Raw genomic sequence first — 19244 nt, forward strand, 5'->3', positions numbered from 1 at the left:
AGAAATTATAATAAAACCAATAAAGATAAAAGATAGAAAGTGAGAGAAATAAATGAGGCCTCCCTTTTCAAAGGGTTGAGAAGAGCCAAGCCATTCATAGTTTGTTAGCCGCAACAAAAATAGTTTCCAAACTAGCAAAGATTAAGCATGATAAGGCTCTGTTAGGACACTAAAGTATGATACAGATCACTCCTTCTTTGAAAGATAAAGTAGGGCAAGATATAAAAAAACCTGATCATGAAAGTCAAGCAACTTCTCCCCAGGGGAAAAACAAAATCATTATGACTTGTTGGTTTGGAGAATCCAAGAGGTTTTATAAAATATCTAGGGTGGGGGAGACACTTTTTCATGATTCAAAATTGCAATAAATTTGTTCAGCAGTAATTAGTATCTCTTAATACAACATGCTAGCTTGCAACGTTTTCAGGAGGAATTGAATGAATTCAAAGGTAAGTCCTTTGCAATAATTAGCCCCGCTATGTAAACAGAACTGCCATGGTCAGGAGCAACATATTGCTGAACACACTTGAGAGGAAGGTGAGGAGAAAATTCCAAGAAAGTCTGCATCGGCATCCTGCTGAGACAGACAGAATCAAAACATAGTCCTTCTGGCTGGTAAGCAGGGAACTTCCTATGATGTAACAGATGTGAACTTAATGAGGAGTGCAAAACTGGGGTCTAAATGCCTCGTTTTATTTAGCTACTGTATCTGTAGGGTTTCTGACATCGGATTCCCAATGGTGGAGCCGCTTCTTCTACAGTTTTTTCCTCCAGTGCATTTGAATCAGCCTTAACTCCTGGCAACTGCCTGGATAAGGCCTGCAATTTCCCTGGCAACATTTTTGGAATTGGATTTCCCATTGCCTCCTTCCCAGAGCTGATAAAAAAATGAATGGCGCAAAGTAACCCAGCAGGCTACCTGCTTAAGGCTGAACTAGAACTCACGATTTCCTGGTTTCCAGCAAAAGGCCTTTACCACTACCCCAAATTGGCTCCTACATGCCATTGTAACAAACTGCTTTTGTATGTCTCCTTCCTCTTCTTATTGTTAAGTTTTCTGCATGTAATCCCATTTTTTAAAAAAAAGCAGAAAAGAACTTTGGGTATCCAAAATTACTGGAGCCGATAGCTGGATTATGGTGCGTTTACCAACAAAGGGTTTTGGGGACAGCCTATAGAAATGATGAAGGCATAACCTGAAGGGAAATATGATCTTTGAACAGTCACTTTGAAGAAATTACTTACAAGCATAGTTTTCTATAAAACATGTACTTCCAACCCAGAATACTAATTAAAAGACCATTAATTTGCATAGATCCTCTCACAGAAAGTTTGTTTCTGGGCACACATTCTCCCCTTCACTCCATTTCTGCATAAATGCTCAATGAAATGTTTCGAAGTATCTAACATTAATGGCTTGGTTGCAATGTAACATTTACATGGGTTTTTTTTAAGCCTGTCAATTAAATTTGGAATATATCTTCACACTTCATAGCATGTGGCCTATCAGAGCAATAGAGTTAAACAATATCAAAGTGTTTTACCCATCTATGGAAAACAAAATGCAACTACAGTTAGCATATGTCAACAATCTAAAACAGCACACCACCGCAAGAAAAATTTCCTGAAGTACAGTAAATCTTAATGTTGTATAATCAAGTATGTGGCGTTTACTTCATGTTTACTCTTCTTTGCAAGAAAGCACTGAGAACAGCACAAAATAATGAGCGACAGCAAAAGCTGGCATGTCAGCCACAATGAGGAAGAAATGGCAGCCAAAACCTTGCCTTCATAAAAACCTAACAAGCGAACCTTTGATGAAGTTAGCTAATGACAGTTTCCTTAAACGTATTTCTGAAATCCAATCTCCATGTCCTGGATTAAATGAAACACGGGGAGAGGGATGAGGAACCCACAAAATAATTCCCAAAATGAAATGACACCTGCATCTTCAAGGAATGTAAACGGAATCGAGATACTTACTCTGCATTAAATCCATTGACGTGCAAGATTCGCATTTGCTTGACAATTGTGCTTTTACCAGATTCACCAGCACCTAGAAAGCAAAAAGAAATCCATTTCAGAAAATAATAGAAAAAATCCAGGAGGATGTGTGCGGCTGCTCCTGTTCAACAAGCAATATTTCCCAAACCTGAACGATGCAATCGGAACTTGAAAACTGGAAGGGGAAAAAAAAAAAAGTAATTGCCACTGGAAACTGCAACTGTAACTAAAAATAAATGCCAAGCTAAAGTCATGTGTGAGAGTGGAAGCTTGGAATGTTTCACTACCCATTTTTTCCAGGGTCTTTATTGAAACAGGCACAGAGGAACTTCAATACCTTAAGAGGAAAAAGGTAAGCCGTCTAATAATGCCATTACCATTTCCAACCCATGAAAGTAGCAAGACCAGATTGCCGCACTCCATACGGAGCAAAACATTTGCCAGTTTGGTCTGGAGATCCTTCATACCTTCCACAGCCAGTCAAATGCACCGAACATTGAAGATACACATTCCCCCCTTCACTCCAATGTTGCATAAAAGTTTCCTTTTGTGCTGTATCTCCCATCTGCCCTCAAAAAAACAGTCTTTCCATCAACTTCACGTATGCTGCATGACCTTAAACTGCCTAGCCAGCAGATTACCCTACATCCTTGGTTCTGCTCCCTATCCTTTCTCCTTCTCCCCCTCTTGAAACAAGCTTTCTCCAAATCTGCCCCCACTCAAGCCAGCCCAGGGGATGGTTTCAGCCACAAAATCAGACAGAAGGTACCAAATATTCCAGCCCAAATTAGTTTGCACTGTTTTTACACAGAAGCACCCTTTTCTTCTACAGGAGCGCAAGACTTGCTTTACTAACGCAGACCCACAGATACCCCAGTATCTTTTGGCGTGGCAATTCATTTTCTAAGATAGCTTCCCACCAGCCTGAAGGAAAATAAAAAAGGATACACTGCTTGAAGAGGGCATTGCTCACGAAAGCACTGTAGTAGTATCTGTGGTGCCAAGCTCTTTCTCTTAGCACTCACTACAGCACAATCCTCCATTTTGAGTCTCATACACAAAACTAAATTTTAACAGCTATATATCAAAGGCTATTTGGCTGCAGAAGGCTCCAATTTTGCCCTTCTCTTTGTCTGTCTTTATCTGCCCTGCCATTCTGGCCTCTGATTACTATAGCATACTGCTAATGTTTTTAGCCTTCTTCAAATCCAACCATTAAACGCGGTGAGACCAAAATATTAAATTTTCACTGCCTTTTCCTTTCATTCCATGGTGAAAATCAAATTCCCCATTTCTCACAGCCAGACAAATAATTGCATCAAGTCCTTGCCAGTCACAGAACTGTAATATGTCTTTCCTAACAATCAGTAAAAGAACTGATCAAAAGCAAGGGTGTTTCCCACACCTTCCGCCTAAATATATATAAGTCTTATAATACCGGAGACTTAAAAATTAAAACTGAAGCAATGACACATTTAAATGAAAATATTAACTCCAACATTGTTAATATTGATCTATAAAAGACCAAATAGAACTGTGTTAATTTTTCTCATATAAATAGAAGCCACAAAACATTCGTCACTAATATGTGAATTAAATGTTTCCTTAGTTGAGACAGTACATTAAACATCTTAAATATGAAGCCTTATAAATAAGATTGGACAAAGCTTCCACCCCCATTTAATTTTTATTAATATGTTCATAATATGCTGGAATACTTGAAATAATCTGCTTTGTGCTGTTTTGTAGCATTTACAACAGCAAAGGTTTCTTGCTGTTAACTATTTTGTGCAATCATAAAACTACTACTGTATGTATGATGATACTTTTAGGCCCAGCCAAACATAAAAGGAAGACATGTTCTAACTATGAAGAATCTGACCTTTTCTCTCGGCATTTTTCTGATCATCAGAATTTCAAAATCATATTGACTGCTACCTCAGCCTAAAACATACATATATGGAAGTAAATCCAATGATTTTAAAAAGATTTTAATATCTAGCATTATATGTATTCTTAAGATTGTAACCCTAGCAATAAGGGATGTCTGTAATATGTATGTATAAGGTCAACTATTTCATTCCAACTTAAGTTAAACAAGATCTTGACAAATCATTTATCATAGGAAACATAGTTATTCTTTGAATTGATCTTTAGTCCTCCAAATCAACAATGTAAAACTCACACACCTCACTTATTTATTTTCTTCCTCCCCAAAATCAGCCTACTCAGAAGGAATACTCTACTAGCAAGCACTATCACATATAGATAAAATACATGTTAGAAAACAGTACTATTCACTTTATTTTTATTTGGGATTTTCAGATAAAACTGTAGAAAGGAAAGGCCTGTGGAAAATATATCTGAATAAGCCACTCTGTGATATCAAGACCGACATATGCTAAAACTCCAGCTCTTTGAACAAAAAGACTTATTCCCAGTCACATTTTCAACAAAAATATCACAGAAGAATGCAACCCAATCCCAGTATTTAAAATTTAACCAAGTATTGGTTTTTTTAACCCATTCCCTTTCCCTTATGTCACCAAAGAAATACCTGTATTTTTCTCTCTCTACCTCATCAATATTCAACAGACTTCCTGCAAGAATTCAATGTGCCATCTTCAGCAGACAGCACAGTGAGTCCTGATTCTCCTTATATCCTCTATTTCCATCCACTATATTTACTTCAGTTCCCACCAAGGGCCTGTGGCATCAAGTACCTTAACGGAAGTGCCGAATATTCTGTTGCATCCCCAAAGCCAACCACATCAATATCAATCAGGATATTTCCTTTATGTAAAAGTGACTTTTTCCCTTCCACAGTTCACTGGGCAGTTAACAGCTGCCCAAATCATGAGGGGCAAAGCTTTGCCCACCTGTATCACCCTACACAAGCGAATGACAAGCAATGGAAACAGAAGGGCAGAGGTAGAATGAAGCCATTTTTATTTATTAACCAAGTTGGGGGCCAAAAAAGTCCCAAACCCAAAAGACCAAGGGCTTTCAAAGGAGGAGGATGGGGTCTTATGGGGGGAGAAGAAAAAGGAGTGTTATTAAAATAATAACATTATCATCATCATCATGTGTCATCTGTGGCAAGGAAATGACCAGGCCACCCCTTCCACCTTAAGCCCACAAAAAGGGTAATTTTAAAAGAGGAGGGGAGAAAGACACCTCCCCTCCGGAACTCGCCTGAAGATCTTCCTAGTCCCTTCACGGGCACTTTCTCCTCCCCCCCAAGGGTCACCCCCTAAGGGGTTTAGTCCAAACTGCAAGATGGGGAGACACCAGTAGGGAGGGCCGAGGCCTACTTCTTCCCGACAACCCGACACCTCCCCCCCCGCCCCTTCGCATTCCCCCTCCCTCCTCCTCTTGGCATCTCGGCCGCTTCCTTACACCGGGAGATGTCAAGCCGGGGCCGCCAGCCTGGGAAAAGGGCAGAAAGCAAAACCCCTCCGTCGCCCCGTCCTCTTCCTGGCACAGGGCCCGCTTCATTGGAGGCGGCGGTCGGTCGAGCTACCCAGCAGGGCCCCACCTCCCCTGCCCAGTCTCCGCCACCCAGCCCACCGATGCCCCCCCGGGCCCCGAGGAGAAGGGTGGCCTCTCTCCTCCCTTCCCGCCCCCGACGCCCGCGCGCCTTACCCAGCAAGAGGAGCCTGTGCGTGGCCCTATAGACCTGCTTGTCCTTCTGCAGCTGCTTCTCGATCTTCTTGTTGGCCTCTCGCTGCGCCTTCTCCTCGTTGCGCTGATCCTCAGTCTTGCTGTTCCCTAAACAGCCCATCTTGGGGGTGGGGTGAAATGGAGGGGGAGGGGGGAAGGGGAAAAGGAGGGGAAGCAGGAAGCGACCGGGGGTGGCGGGCGAGGCGGCGGCGAGTCTCCTTGCCCCCGTTCAATATTATTCTTTCACGCACAGCTGTCGCTACCCAAAGACATGGGAGAGCCCGGAGCCTACAACGGGGTGGGGGCCGAGGAAAGGGGTGGGGGTGGAAGAGAGCGATGACTTTGCTACTGCTCAAGCCGGGCCTTCACCTCCTTCTCCCCTAACACCGCCGCCAGATCCGCTCGCAATGCAGATTTCCCCCCCCCCCAATTAAAAAAAAAGCGCGCACACACAAACACAAAAAGAGGGGGAAGGCAATTGGGGGGGGGGGGCAGGGCACGTAGAGAGGTCGGCAGCCACCCGAAGGGGGAAGGATCACGGGTTAAAAAATTGGCTTCCCTTTTCCTCCTTCTCCCCCCAAACCCCGCAAGGACAGCCACCACCAAATCTGGGTGGGTTTTTCTTTAAATATCTCCAGCTTCCACGCCACCTCGGCCGGTGGTGCTGGTGGGGAACAGAATAAAAGCCAAATCTGTCTTTTTTCTTCTTCTTCTTCACTTTACATATAATCCTTCAGGATCGAGGCGACGGCAGCAGCAAGCTCCAGAAAGCCAGGGGAGGGGGGAGGGGGGGGAATCAGACCCTCCCAACTCCGGGCACCGAAGCTCTCGCAAACGTCTCTCTTCTTTGGCTGCCCCCCCCCTTTTTTTTTTTCTTTCTCCTTTTGCTTTTGCTAAAAATTGCCCGTTTTCTCTCGGTCTCCTCCTCCGCCTCGCGGCTTCCCCTTCCAAGGCACTTCTTGCAAAGTGGGTGAAAGCGCCCGAAAGGGTCACCGCTAACCTTTCCGCGGCGTCGGGCAGGCAAAGAAGGCGAGTCCCTTCTGCGTTCCGGGCTGGGCTGGGTAGATTTTCCTCCTTCTCTCCAGCCTGCGGTGCGGCGGCGGCGGCGGCGCGTCTTCCTGCCCTTAATGGTGGTTTGTACAAATCCAAGGCCCTCTCCTCCTCCTCCTCGCCCTTTTGCTTATTCACATTCGGCTTCCAGGCGGCTCGATCGGCTCTCGCCTCTCCGGCAAATGCGGGGAGACGAGGGGGTAAAGGGGACGGGAGGGGGGGGGAGAAGGAGGAGGAAAGAGGCAGCAGAGAGGAAAACGCAGTGTGGATCTCCTCCCCCAAAACAAAAATAACTCTCCTATGGGGAGCTTTCCTTCCGCGCTCCCCCTCCCCACTCCCTATTTAATTTCCCTTCCACTTTCCCGCATTTCCCCGCGAAGGAGGGCGAGGGGGGAGCCGATTTTAATATTAAAATCGAGCGAGGCAAGGGAGCGCGAGCGAGGCAGCGACGGGGTGGGGCAAGCCTCGGCTCAGAGTGAACCATGGGAACTCAATCATTCACATGATACCCAAACGTCAGGAGTTAACTGACTAGAGGCGCCCTCTTCAAACGCCCGCAGGGAAAGACGGAGCGGGGGGCGACGGGCGGTGGCTGCACGTGTTGCCTGGCCCGCTCCCTCCTGGCTTCCCCCGCCCAGGTGCCTGTGTAGGAGGCGCGGCGGGGGGCTCTTCCTATTAACACAGGGGTTGGGTGGGGGGGTAGAATCTTTTTCATGGGGGAAGGGGCGGGGGGACGCTTGCAGTTTCGCTTCCGAGCGCAACTTTCCTCGGACCGATTGAGGGAAAGGTAGACTCGGGCGCAAAAACGCACAAATCTCCTTCCCGTCCCCGAAAACGGAGGGGCGCAGATGGATCCCCACCCAAAGGAGAAATAAATCCTGGTTGCTTGTTGGAAAAAAAAAATCTTTTTGGGGGAATGAAGGAGAAGGCGGGGGAAATGGGAGAAGCTTGGAGCCGACGCCGTCGATCCCGGCAATGAAAGGAGACGAAGCAGGACTTAAAGGGAAAAGTGTGGTGGGGGGGAGGGTGTTTGGGGGATCCTGGCTGGGAAGGGAAGACCTTCCAGCCCTATAATCTGACTGGCGAGGGGGAGGCAGGGAGAGCCAAAAGCCTGGAAGGTGACGGGGGGAGAGCGAAGAGAGGCTCCATTTTAGGTTGATTAGGTTGCGATCGTGTCTGAATCGATCCAATATAACTGTTATTCCAACGATATAAATTACGATTCCTGTCTGTATTTAAGCCCTTGGCCCAGGGGGAATAAACGTGTCCCTTTGCCTCCTTCCGAGACTAAGCAGCGTCTGAATCTTGTTCATTTAATTATGTATCTTCATGGTGAAGACATAGGATCTTCCCGACGTTGGCAAGTAATGTTGCCAACAATATTTATTGTCCTCCAACAATTCAAGGCAAGGTTTTTTTTTGTTTTTTTTTTTTTTACTAAATAATCAGTTTATAGGCGGCTTCAATCACAACTGCAAATTATGCGTTTAAGGAATATATATAATTAGGCTTAAGGCAAGATGCGTCAAAAAAATAGCTAGAAGAACTCATAGTGCAGAAACAACAACAATAATAATAATAAAACCTTACAAAAGTGTAAATGGAAAGTCGGGTCACAAACCATGCACCAAAAAGAAAGCCAAGTCTTCAAGATATTTGAAAACAGGCAGTGATTAAGTTATAGTTTGTTGTGAATGAGCCTCTGATTAACATAGCCTGTTAAACCAACTGACCAAAACTTTAGAATTTAATTTAGGCATGATCCTAGTTATACTAAAATTAGTCATACTGTGTTTGTTTAAAATATTTCTTATTTTAAAAAGCTGTTTTCCTCATATTGTTAAAACACTGGGAACAGAAAATCCTTGGTGATCAATTAGACTTGGAAATTCCTCAGTAGAATCAAACTTATTTTCTCTCCATGCTTTACTTCGAGCAGATTAGGGCCTTTTCTGATACTATTTTATAGTTTATCTAACCTTTACCTCAATTCAAAGCCCTTCTTTCTTCCCAGATTCTTTGTCTCATATCCAGACCCATTCAATACTGAGTTAAGGCTGAGCCCAATTGAGCTTAATCCCAGGTGAAATAAAAAATTATATCAAAAAAAGTTAAGGCCAGCAATTAGAACTAGTTCTAAACCTCAGTTCAAGTCTTAATAGTGGATAATAGAATTATATTAGACAACAGAAGTATAAAGTAGATGGTCATGAACCTAACTTGTTCTTAGTTTATGAGATTATTTATTTCAAAAGCAACTACAGGTAAATCCTTGACCAGTGGAGCCCAAAATTTCTGTTGCTAAGCGAGATATTTGTTAAGTGAATTTTGCCTCATTTTATCACCTTCCTTGCTACAGTTAAGTAAATCACTTGCAGTTCTTAAGTTAGCAACATGGTTGATAAGTGAATATGGATTCCCCATGGCTTTGCTTGTCAGAAGGTCGCAAAGGGTGATCACATGACCCTGTGACACTGCAGCAGTCATAAATATGAGTCAGTTGCCAAGGGTCTGAATTTTAATCCCATGATCATGGGGATGCTGCAATGGTCATAAATTACTTTTTTCAGTGCCACTGTAACTTTGAATGGTCACTAAATGAACCTTTGTAAATTGATCACTACCTGTACATATATCCCATGCTGCAAAGGGGATAAAAGGGGAAACCAAAATTAATTGAAGGGAATATATGGGAAAAATATAAGAAAAAAATATCCTGTATTTTAGCAGCAATGGTCAGATTTGGAATTTTGCAAAAAGTGTTAGAACTGCTGCCATAAAATGTCTCTCTTGGGGAAAGTGTCCATTAACAAAATGGCTGTTGTGAGGAGTGCAAAATGTCAGATTTAGAATAATGAAATATATGACTTGATAGTAAGAACTTCAGAATATTACAGTGTAAACTTTGTTATTTTTTTTATAATTCATTTTAATTACCAAGTTTTGTTCAAAGAACAGAATCCTTTCTGAATTACATATATCTTTCCCTATTAAATATGGAACCCTGGAAAGAAAGAAAATTGTTGAATTCATTGGTAACAGTAGCCTAAATCTAAATATAAATGAATTACCAAGGAAGTCCAATATAATCACATTTGACTTAAAATATATCCAAATTTGGATATCCTAGCTTCTTAGATGATAAAGGAATGGACCTTATTTTCTATTTATAAATGAGATGGAGGGGGAGCATAAAGAGTAGGCATTAAAGAGTAGTACATGGTATAGAGGGAAAATTGCTAATGACAGTAAATACTAATCTGTCCATCAGAACTGGAATCCACAAAAAAGAATACATTTAGAGAGTAAAAAAATATACAATTTTTTTAAAAGTTATTTATGTCACTTTTCAGAGAATGTAGAATGACTTTTTATGCCTGGAATAGTATTTTGAAAAATAGAGTCTGAGGAATTGAAGCAAAATCATGGTGAAAAGTGATAAAAGTTTTAGATCTTCTTGGAAAACTGAAAGTAAATCAGAGTCCAGATGGTAGCCATCCAAGAATTCTTAGGAGAAATACTTCTCCAAGATCGGCCTCTGCATTAGAGGACAAGAAAGGAATCTTGTGGTACTAGGAAACTGCCCTGGCTAGCTTAAAACCTGTTCTGAGCAATTATTGAAGATAAAATAAACATTCTTGCTGAAGAAGAATTAGTGTTCCTCCAAGTGACATCTTCTTTCATTGATTATATATATATAATATATACAATATATATTTAGAATGTCTATATACCAGTGGATAAAGATGAAATGGCAGGTATGTTTTGTTTTGACAGAGTCACACTAAAAACAAACTTAGCAGTCATGAGATGAGAAGGAATGCACATTATAGATTGGTAGAACTGATTAAAGACTAGGAAGCAAAGAATGGAAATAGATAGGGATATTAATAGAGGTGCCTCCATCTTTTCAGAGGAGCAATGCTAGAGTTGGAATGAAATATATGATAGCCCAATTTATTGATCACATATTAATGAAACAAATAATTGTAAACCATAATTTACAATGTACTGTGTCAGAGATAGAAAACAGAGATTGTTTTCTATTTAACATAGCAAGGTAATTCACATATATTTAGTGGAATTGTGTTACTGTGGAATAAATGTTATATCCTATAAACGTTAAAGCTCCTTAAGATTTAAATGCAGGGAACTAGTTTGAATACTTGTATGAGAAGATGTATTTGCAGAAAAGGAAACTTGGCAAGGTAGACTTCGAAATATATACTGACAACTGATTCATTGTTAGCAAAATGGTTGCTGTAACATGTGATGGCATTGAATACCGGGCTAGCTGTCAGATTTGAATTAACTTTGTGATGAAATTATCATGACAGATTTTGCACCTGTCCCAGGTGCAGAACAAAACTGTTCTAGTAATTCTGTACACTTGAATTTTCTGATGTTGAATAAAGGCGCATAATTAAAAAGTACAAAATATCAGAACATATTTTAACACTGATGTGGGTACACCCTTTGTACATGAGGTGATATTTTTCTGAAATGCACTTGAAAACTACAGGGCAATACAGGTAGTCCTCAACTTACAACAATTCATTTAGTGACCATTCAAAGTTACAATGATACAACTTACGGCCATTTTTTCACACAACTATTGCAGGATCCCCTTGCAACTGACTCATATCCCAAGGTCATGTGATCATTTTTTGCAATCTTCTGACAAGCAAAATCAAGCCAGATTCACTTATCCGTGTTACTAACTTATCAACTGCAATGATTCATTTAACAGCCGTGGCAAGAAAGGTGGTAAAATGGGGCAGAACTCAACAAATGTCTCACTTAGCAACAGAAACTTTGAACTGAATTGTGGTCATAAGTTGAGGATTACCTGTACTTGCTGTGTTTACACCATCAGCCTAATATATATACCTTATAAACAGAAGAAATAAATTATGCCAGAAGATTCATGTTGCTGAAGAAGAATTAGTGTGGCTAATGATAATCAGAGTTGGAAGGGACCTTATAAGTCATCTAGTCCAACCCCCCACCCAAGCGGGAGACCCTACACCAGTTCTGACAAATGGCAGTCCAATCTCTTCTTGAAAGTCTCCAATGATCTGTCTGTACTGTTCTCCCTTTGCAGAATTACCCATTTTTAAAATCAATTTCACCAGCTGATATTTGAGGACCATCTGAATTCCTTCCAAGCATTTTCCATTTCAAGCACTTTCCATCTCTTATTCTCAATTTCACCCTGCCAATTTCCCACAACTCAAGTAGATTTGCTGACTATACCAGGTAGATTCTGATGGTTTTGCCATTTTGAAACTGCCCGATTTAGTGTTTGTATTTTTAATGTTTTAAATTGGGCTCCTGATTGGGTGGCCTTATTATTCTTAATTAATTAATGCATGAAGTTGTTGTTGGGCAATAAAAAACACACAAGGTCAGAGAAAAGCTGTTTAGGCCAAGGAGGGATATGAATGGAGTGGGGACACATACACAGACATACACTGCTCAAAAAAATAAAGGGAACACAAAAATAAGACATCCTAGATCTGAATGAATGAAATATTCTTATTAAATACTTTGTTCATTACATAGTTGAATGTGCTGACAACAAAATCACACAAAAATTATCAATGGAAATCAAATTTAGCAACCCATGGAGGTCTGGATTTGGAGTTACACTCAAAATTAAAGTGGAAAAAAACACTACAGGCTGATCCAACTTTGATGTAATGTCCTTAAAACAAGTCAAAATGAGGCTCAGTAGTGTGTGTGGCCTCCACGTGCCTGTATGACCTCCCTACAACGCCTGGGCATGCTCCTGATGAGGTGGCGGATGGTCTCCTGAGGGATCTCCTCCCACACCTGGACTAAAGCATCCCCCAACTCCTGGACAGTCTGTGGTGCAACGTGGTGTTGGTGGATGGAGCAAGACATAATGTCCCAGATGTGCTCAATTGGATTCAGGTCTGGGGAATGGGCAGGCCAGTCCATAGCATCAATGCCTTCATCTTGCAGGAACTGCTGACACACTCCAGCCACATGAGGTCTAGCATTGTCATGCATTAGGAGGAACCCAGGGCCAACCGCACCAGCATATGGTCTCACAAGGGGTCTGAGGATCTCATCTCAGTACCTAATGGCAGTCAGGCTACCTCTGGCGAGCACATGGAGGGCTGTGTGGCCCCCTAAAGAAATGCCACCCCACACTGTTACTGACCCACTGCCAAACCGGTCATGCTGGAGGATGTTGCAGGCAGCAGAACGTTCTCCACGGCGTCTCCAGACCCTGTCATATCTGTCACATGTGCTCAGTGTGAACCTGCTTTCATCTGTGAAGAGCACGGCACCAGTGGCAAATTTGCCAATCTTGGTGTTCTCTGGCAAATGCCAAACGTCCTGCACGGTGTTGGACTGTAAGCACAACCCCCACCTGTGGATGTTGGGCCCTCATACCACCCTCATGGAGTCTTTTTCTGACCGTTTGAGCAGCCACATGCACATTTGCAGGGCTCTGGCAGTGCTCCTCCTGTCCCGCGCACAAAGGCGGAGTTAGCGGTCCTGATGCTGGGTTGTTGCCCTCCTACGTCTCCTGCTGTACTGGCCTGTCTCCTCGTAGTGCCTCCCTGCTCTGGACACTATGCTGACAGACACAGCAAACCTTGCCATAGCTCGCATTGATGTGCCATCCTGGATGAGCTGCACTACCTGAGCCACTTGTGTGGGTTGTAGACTCCGTTTCATGCTACTACTAGAGTAAAAGCACCGCCAGCATTCAAAAGTGACCAAACCATCAACCAGAAAGCATAGGAACTGAGAAGTGATCTGTGGTCACCACCTGCAGAACCACTCCTTTATTGGGAATGTCTTGCTAACTGCCTATGCTTTCCACCTGTTGTCTATTCCATTTGCACAACAGCATGTGAAATTGATTGTCAATCAGTGTTGCTACCTAAGAGGACAGTTTGATTTCACAGAAGTGTGATTGACTTGAAGTTACATTGTGTTGCTTAAGTGTTCCCTTTATTTTTTTGAGCAGTGTATTTTTTTGGAAGAAAAACATCTGTGATGCATTAAATGTTCCATGAAAAAGTCAGGATTCTTTTAGAACCATATCCAATGACAGTCTTAATAAAGGACTTATTCAGCAATACCAAAAGACACGTACTGGAATACAGGTAAGTTCTCGACTTACAACCACAATTAGGACCAGAATCTCCTTTGCCAAGCAAGGCAGTTAGGTGAATTTACACCTTTTTAGCGAATCACTGTAGTCGTTAAATGAATCCTATGGTCATTAAGCAAAACCAGCTTCCCCCATTTGTTTTGCTTGCTGGAAGCCAGCTGTGAAGGTTGGACATGGCAATCTCATGGTCCCCGGATTCTGCAATGGTTGCAAATACCTGCCAGTGGCCAAGCAGTTTAATTTTGATCATGTGACCATGGAGATGCTGCAATGGTTATACAGTAAGTGCGAGGACCAGTTGTAAGTTATGTATGCAGTATCATAACTTTTGAATGGTTGTAAGTCCACCATTTAATGAAAATGAAAAAAGTTTCGGTTTATGTGCATGAACAATAAAATAATATTTTAACCCAAAAGGATCAAGACATTTTGATTATTTTCTGATTTTAAGCATCAACGTATGGGTGCAGTTTCTTAGAAGTAAATCCGTCTTATAAGGCTGTGAGTAGAAAAAGGCTGAAACTTAGGTTAAGTCTTCTTTCTGGGTTATCTCAATTTTAAAAATTGACTTTTGACAAGCATGATTTTTTTTAAAAATGGCTTTAATAGAACCCTACAGAGCGAAACCTCTATCAATCGTTTTTAGTCGTCTGTATAATTTTGTTTTTGGTTTCCCAATCTCATTTGCTCAAAGTCAGCTAAGAAATCAGACTTCTAGCTTGTTAAAACACATGTTAAAATTTACTCCATGTAAATAGAGGAGCATTAGTTGGAGAAAAACAATGCAACTATTTTTACATTTGAAATGCCTTTTGTCAAAATAAAACAGGCCCAGGGAGTTACAGTGATATATCCCAGATGAGGACCTGTCACTATGTCTAGCTTTGGAGTTAGCAAAATAGATGCTAAAATGTTATTTTAGGAACAGCTCTCCCTCATCTTTTTTTAGGATAACATTAACTAGAATATATGTGTGTGCCAGAATTTGACAGAGCTCATATTAGATTATGTATATGTATGCTGGCATCCGTATGTGAATGCTCAATGAGCCAAGATTAATTTTGCCAGTTTCTAAAAAGTGAAGAGATGCACAACTGAAATTTGACAGCCATTTAAATGAGGCTCAGTACATTCACCAACTGTGCTTCTGAAAATAAGAGACATGGAATTAATCTGGGCCATTCAATGCCCATCAAATTTGGGGCCTGACAGCAATATAATCTATTTTGTGTCAACACTGAGAGAGTAAAGATGCAAATTTTTCAAGGAAAAATGTATTAGTCCATAGTATATAACCAGATATATTACTTTGCAGGTAAAATAAAAATAGGCAGGATAATAACTGAGTGACATTCTTTAGCCACAGTTTTACCAAAACTGCCACCATAATGTGTCAGATGCAAGCCACAGACCATGGGGATGTGGATGGGTGGAGGATACAGCATTCCAAAGAAGAAAACGATCTTTTCTGTGGCGCTTCAGCCTTCTAGCCAAACTTCAGTATGGTCTTGACCCAGAGGTATATGAGGAAGAATAAGAACCCATGATGTTCAACATAACTGGAGAATCTGTTATTCCAGGGTAGTGGAATAACTACCCGGCTGAAAATTGTTAATGGAAACTAACAAAACCCTGTGAGATTCCAAAAGGACAAGACAAGGTTCTCTGCTATCTCCAATTTGGTTCATTCTAGTTCTTGAAGTACGGAATAGAGACAAGATGAGAGAATTATGGGAATTGAGAATAAAAAAGAAACTTAAGAGTATCTGTGAATGATTGGTATTAGCTTTAGAATTCCACTAGAGCAGGGGTGTCCAACCTTGGCAACTTTAAGACTTGTGGACTTCAACTTTGCTGGCTGAGGAATTCTGGGAGTTGAAGTCCACAAGTCTTAAAGTTGCCAAGGTTGGACACCCCTGCACTAGAGGTATTAATGGGAAAAGATACTTTGGCATGTGAGGTTTTAAGATTAATACTTGGAAGACAAAGATGCTAACAAAAATATTAAAACTGGAAGATTAAATAGAACTTATGGAGAAAACTGATTTTCAGACTGAGAAAAAATTGGGAATTCCTATGGCAAATATGAATTGTATGTTCTTTCAAAATACGTTGGGGCGTGGAATGAAATTAAGATGGGAGAAATTAAAATGGTGATTGTTGGGCAATCAACATCTGTAATAAAATGATTTCCCCCCTAAGAATCATGCTTTTGTTCCTGACAATACCTGTTTTGACAATTGATACTCCATTTACACAATGGCAAAAATATTTATCTAAATGTGTATGGCAACAAAAAACACTGAATTAAATATAAAGTGTTAGAAGATGCTAAGAACAATTTGAAATTGTACTTTGCTGCTTGTTGTTTGGTCTGGATGAAAGAATGGATCTCACTGAGAGACAAGAGATTTAGAGTTAGATCAAAGCCTGAAGTTCTGATGGCATGGATATTTATGATACGATAAAACGAAAACTTAAAGTGGATTTTTTAAAAAAAGTATTAGACGTGTCATATTAATAATATGGAATAAAGGTAGTCCTCAACTTGTGATTTGTAGTGTAATGACCACTTGAACCTACAACAGATTTAAATCTTATGACTCATCCTCGAAGTTACAACATGATCACATTTCAGGTGCTTGGTATGTGGCTCACTTTTACAAACGGTTATAGTTTTCCATGATCACATGACCATGATTTGTGATTACTTTTTTGCTTTCCAGCAAAAAGTGCCTTTTGGATATCCTGAGTTCTATTAAGAACCACATGGTGGTTCTTAATTTAACTACCATGTAATTCACTTAAAAACCATGCTGATTCCCTTTATGATGGTTGTAAGATTGACTCTGGTCATGTGGTGTCTCAACTCACAACTGCCATTTATGACCAAAATTCTAAATGCCAGTGTGGTCATAAGTCAATAGCAATAGCACTTAGACTTATGTATCATTTCACAGAGCTTTACAGCACTCTAAACAGCTTACAGAGTCAGCATATTTTCCCCAACAATCTGGGTCCTCATTTTACCAACCTGGAAGGCTGAGCCAGCCTTGAGCCGGTCAAAATCAAACTCCTGGCAGTGGAAGGCAGTATGCAAATACTGCATACTAACTACTGGGCCTCCAGGGTTCAGGTAGTCAAGGATTACCTGTAGAAATAAACCCAGGCTGTGCTGAAAACACCCTTGTGAATCTCAGCTCAAGAAGCACATCATGAAAGCAAAACCACAGATAAGGAAAATGGTTAATGTATCAGGAATTATTGAAAAACCATCAAGGGGAATTTAAAATTAAACCAAGAGATGATAGCAGAAGTTTATGTTTGTCAATGGTTTTCCCATTTACAGTTATCAGATTCAAAATGGACAAAAAATATGACATGCAGTAAAGTTAAGAGAGAATTAGAAATATAGTTCCCTCACTGATGCTAAACATGTAATCACTAAAATGTATAAACTTTTTTTAAAATCACAAATAGAGGAACAACAAATTAAACAATATATGATAAAGTGGGCTAAGAATTTTGGTTATAATATATATTATATAATATAATATATAATATATAATAATATATATATTATTATTATATATAATATAATTTTAGTTATAATATTATATATATATATAATATGGGAAAATACATGGTGAAAAACTTTGAATTTTACCTTGTGTCTTAAAAGAGAATTGTTATAAAGTGATGCTTCATTGATATACGATCCCAGAGAAATTATTTAGTATCTATAAAGGCACTTCAAATATATGTTGCAAATGTGAACAACATGAAGGCATATTTTATCATGTTTGGTAAAACATGTAAATGAACCTAAAAACAGGTCTGTCTATATTGATGACCGAAAACCTATGGAGTTTTTGCATAAAAATGAAAAAATGAACTTATGATTTATACCTCTGATAATTAATCAGGATAGATTATATAAAGAAGAGTTTTATGATACCAATTTAGAGAAAGAAGTTATATCGGTACTGTACTGAACTAATAAGTCTTGTGAAAAATATTGGAAGCCCTTTATTTCTTTTTCTTGTATTTTTCTTCAACTTTTTTTCTTTCACTTTTTTCTTATAATAAATAGCTTGTATCAGTCATTATCCTCGTTTAAAAGTTTCAATAAAATCATACTGAAAAAACTAACTGGGAGAATGTCTTTCTTATGCCAAACTAGGTTCCATATATGGTCATTGGGATTGGGGCAAGCTAATTATAGCATAAATAAGTAAATAAATAAGGACTCTTTTGTCTTGACCTTCATATTTACTCTTTAGTCCAGGATGTCCAACCTTGGCAACTTTAAGACCAGTGGACTTCAACTCCCAGAATTCCCCAGCCAGCCAGGGGTCTTAAGACCACAGGTCTTAAAAGTTACCAAGATTTAGTCTGCTTTAGTCCCTGTAATTAAAAAGACATGAAACAAGGCAAGAATCTTTTATTTCCTCCTGGATGTACGTAACAATACCAATTGCATTTTTACCCACAGCCACCCTGTGGGGTAGACTGGGGACAAAGTCAATTTTTATTACTATATTTTGAGATATACAGAGAATGAAAGTAAATTTTCCCAATGATTTAAAAAAACACACACAAAGAGATGGTGCAGTAGAGGTGCTGTGATTTCTACCAACTTGAAAATCCCACGGTTCTTATTTATTTACTTAAAAAAAAATCTATCTGAAAATAGCTAATGAAAATATATAAATTCCATAAAGCCTGTATGAAAAAGAAGCTCAAAACATTTAGCATGTAAGTTTCCTGGCAAATACAGCACACACACACACACACACACACACACACAGAAGATTTAATAGGAATATGTGCACAAGTATACACACAGTGTGCTCACTAGTTAGATCTTTTTAATTTACCTTTCAGTATCACTATTATTTCTGTTTAATCTGTTGGCTATTCCAGGCTAAAGCTTATTATGAACTTTCCACTAACTACTGTGGGCTGGTTAGAGAGGACTGCACTTTTTAATCCATTTTGTGGATTACTATGTTTGATAATGCTTACCTTGTGTTTTTGAAGGACAGTTTTCATTACTTCAGTCCACACAGATGCTAGTCTCCCAAGGAGACTCTTCAACTTTCTGTAAGTTGAAACCAGTGTTTGGCCAAAGGCTCTTCTCTGCAAATAGCAAAATTCAGCCCTAAAATTTGCAGGCATATAACCCAAGTTCCAACTGCTAACCAAATTATGAAGAGCTTTATTTTCCAAACTATTTACAACCACTTATATGACCCCAATCCAACTGACTATTCCTGGTATATCTAAAATGGGAAAAGCAATAGGTAACTTGGAGCCTTTCTGATATTTAAGAGCACAATCCTCCTTAATTCTAGCCAACATCAAGCTG

At 40.2% G+C, this 19244-nt stretch overlaps 2 protein-coding genes across 4 annotated transcripts in view; both read right to left on the reverse strand.

The window, feature by feature from the left end:
* STX16 (syntaxin 16) overlaps positions 1-19244 on the reverse strand; it is a 385173-nt gene that overhangs the window by 159647 nt on the left and 206282 nt on the right. The window lies entirely within an intron of this gene.
* Positions 1-19244, reverse strand: part of GNAS (GNAS complex locus) — a 223816-nt gene that overhangs the window by 134255 nt on the left and 70317 nt on the right. Inside the window, exons 1-2 of one of the 3 annotated variants that reach the window (XM_026664916.2) lie at positions 5650-7197; positions 1984-2056 (exon numbers count right to left, since the gene is read on the reverse strand). In XM_026664916.2, the coding sequence (XP_026520701.1) occupies positions 1984-2056; positions 5650-5788 (212 nt within the window). In that variant the 5' untranslated portion in view covers positions 5789-7197. Of the gene's footprint in view, positions 1-1983; positions 2057-5403; positions 5588-5649; positions 7198-19244 lie in introns of those variants that run through there. The other 2 variants (XM_087959240.1, XM_087959239.1) reach the window with 2 other exon arrangements.

The sequence above is a fragment of the Notechis scutatus genome, chromosome 3, assembly GCF_049901735.1.
Source record: "Notechis scutatus isolate UNSWTSFEM ecotype Mainland chromosome 3, rNotScu1.2, whole genome shotgun sequence".
Taxonomy (NCBI): Eukaryota; Metazoa; Chordata; class Lepidosauria; order Squamata; family Elapidae; genus Notechis; species Notechis scutatus.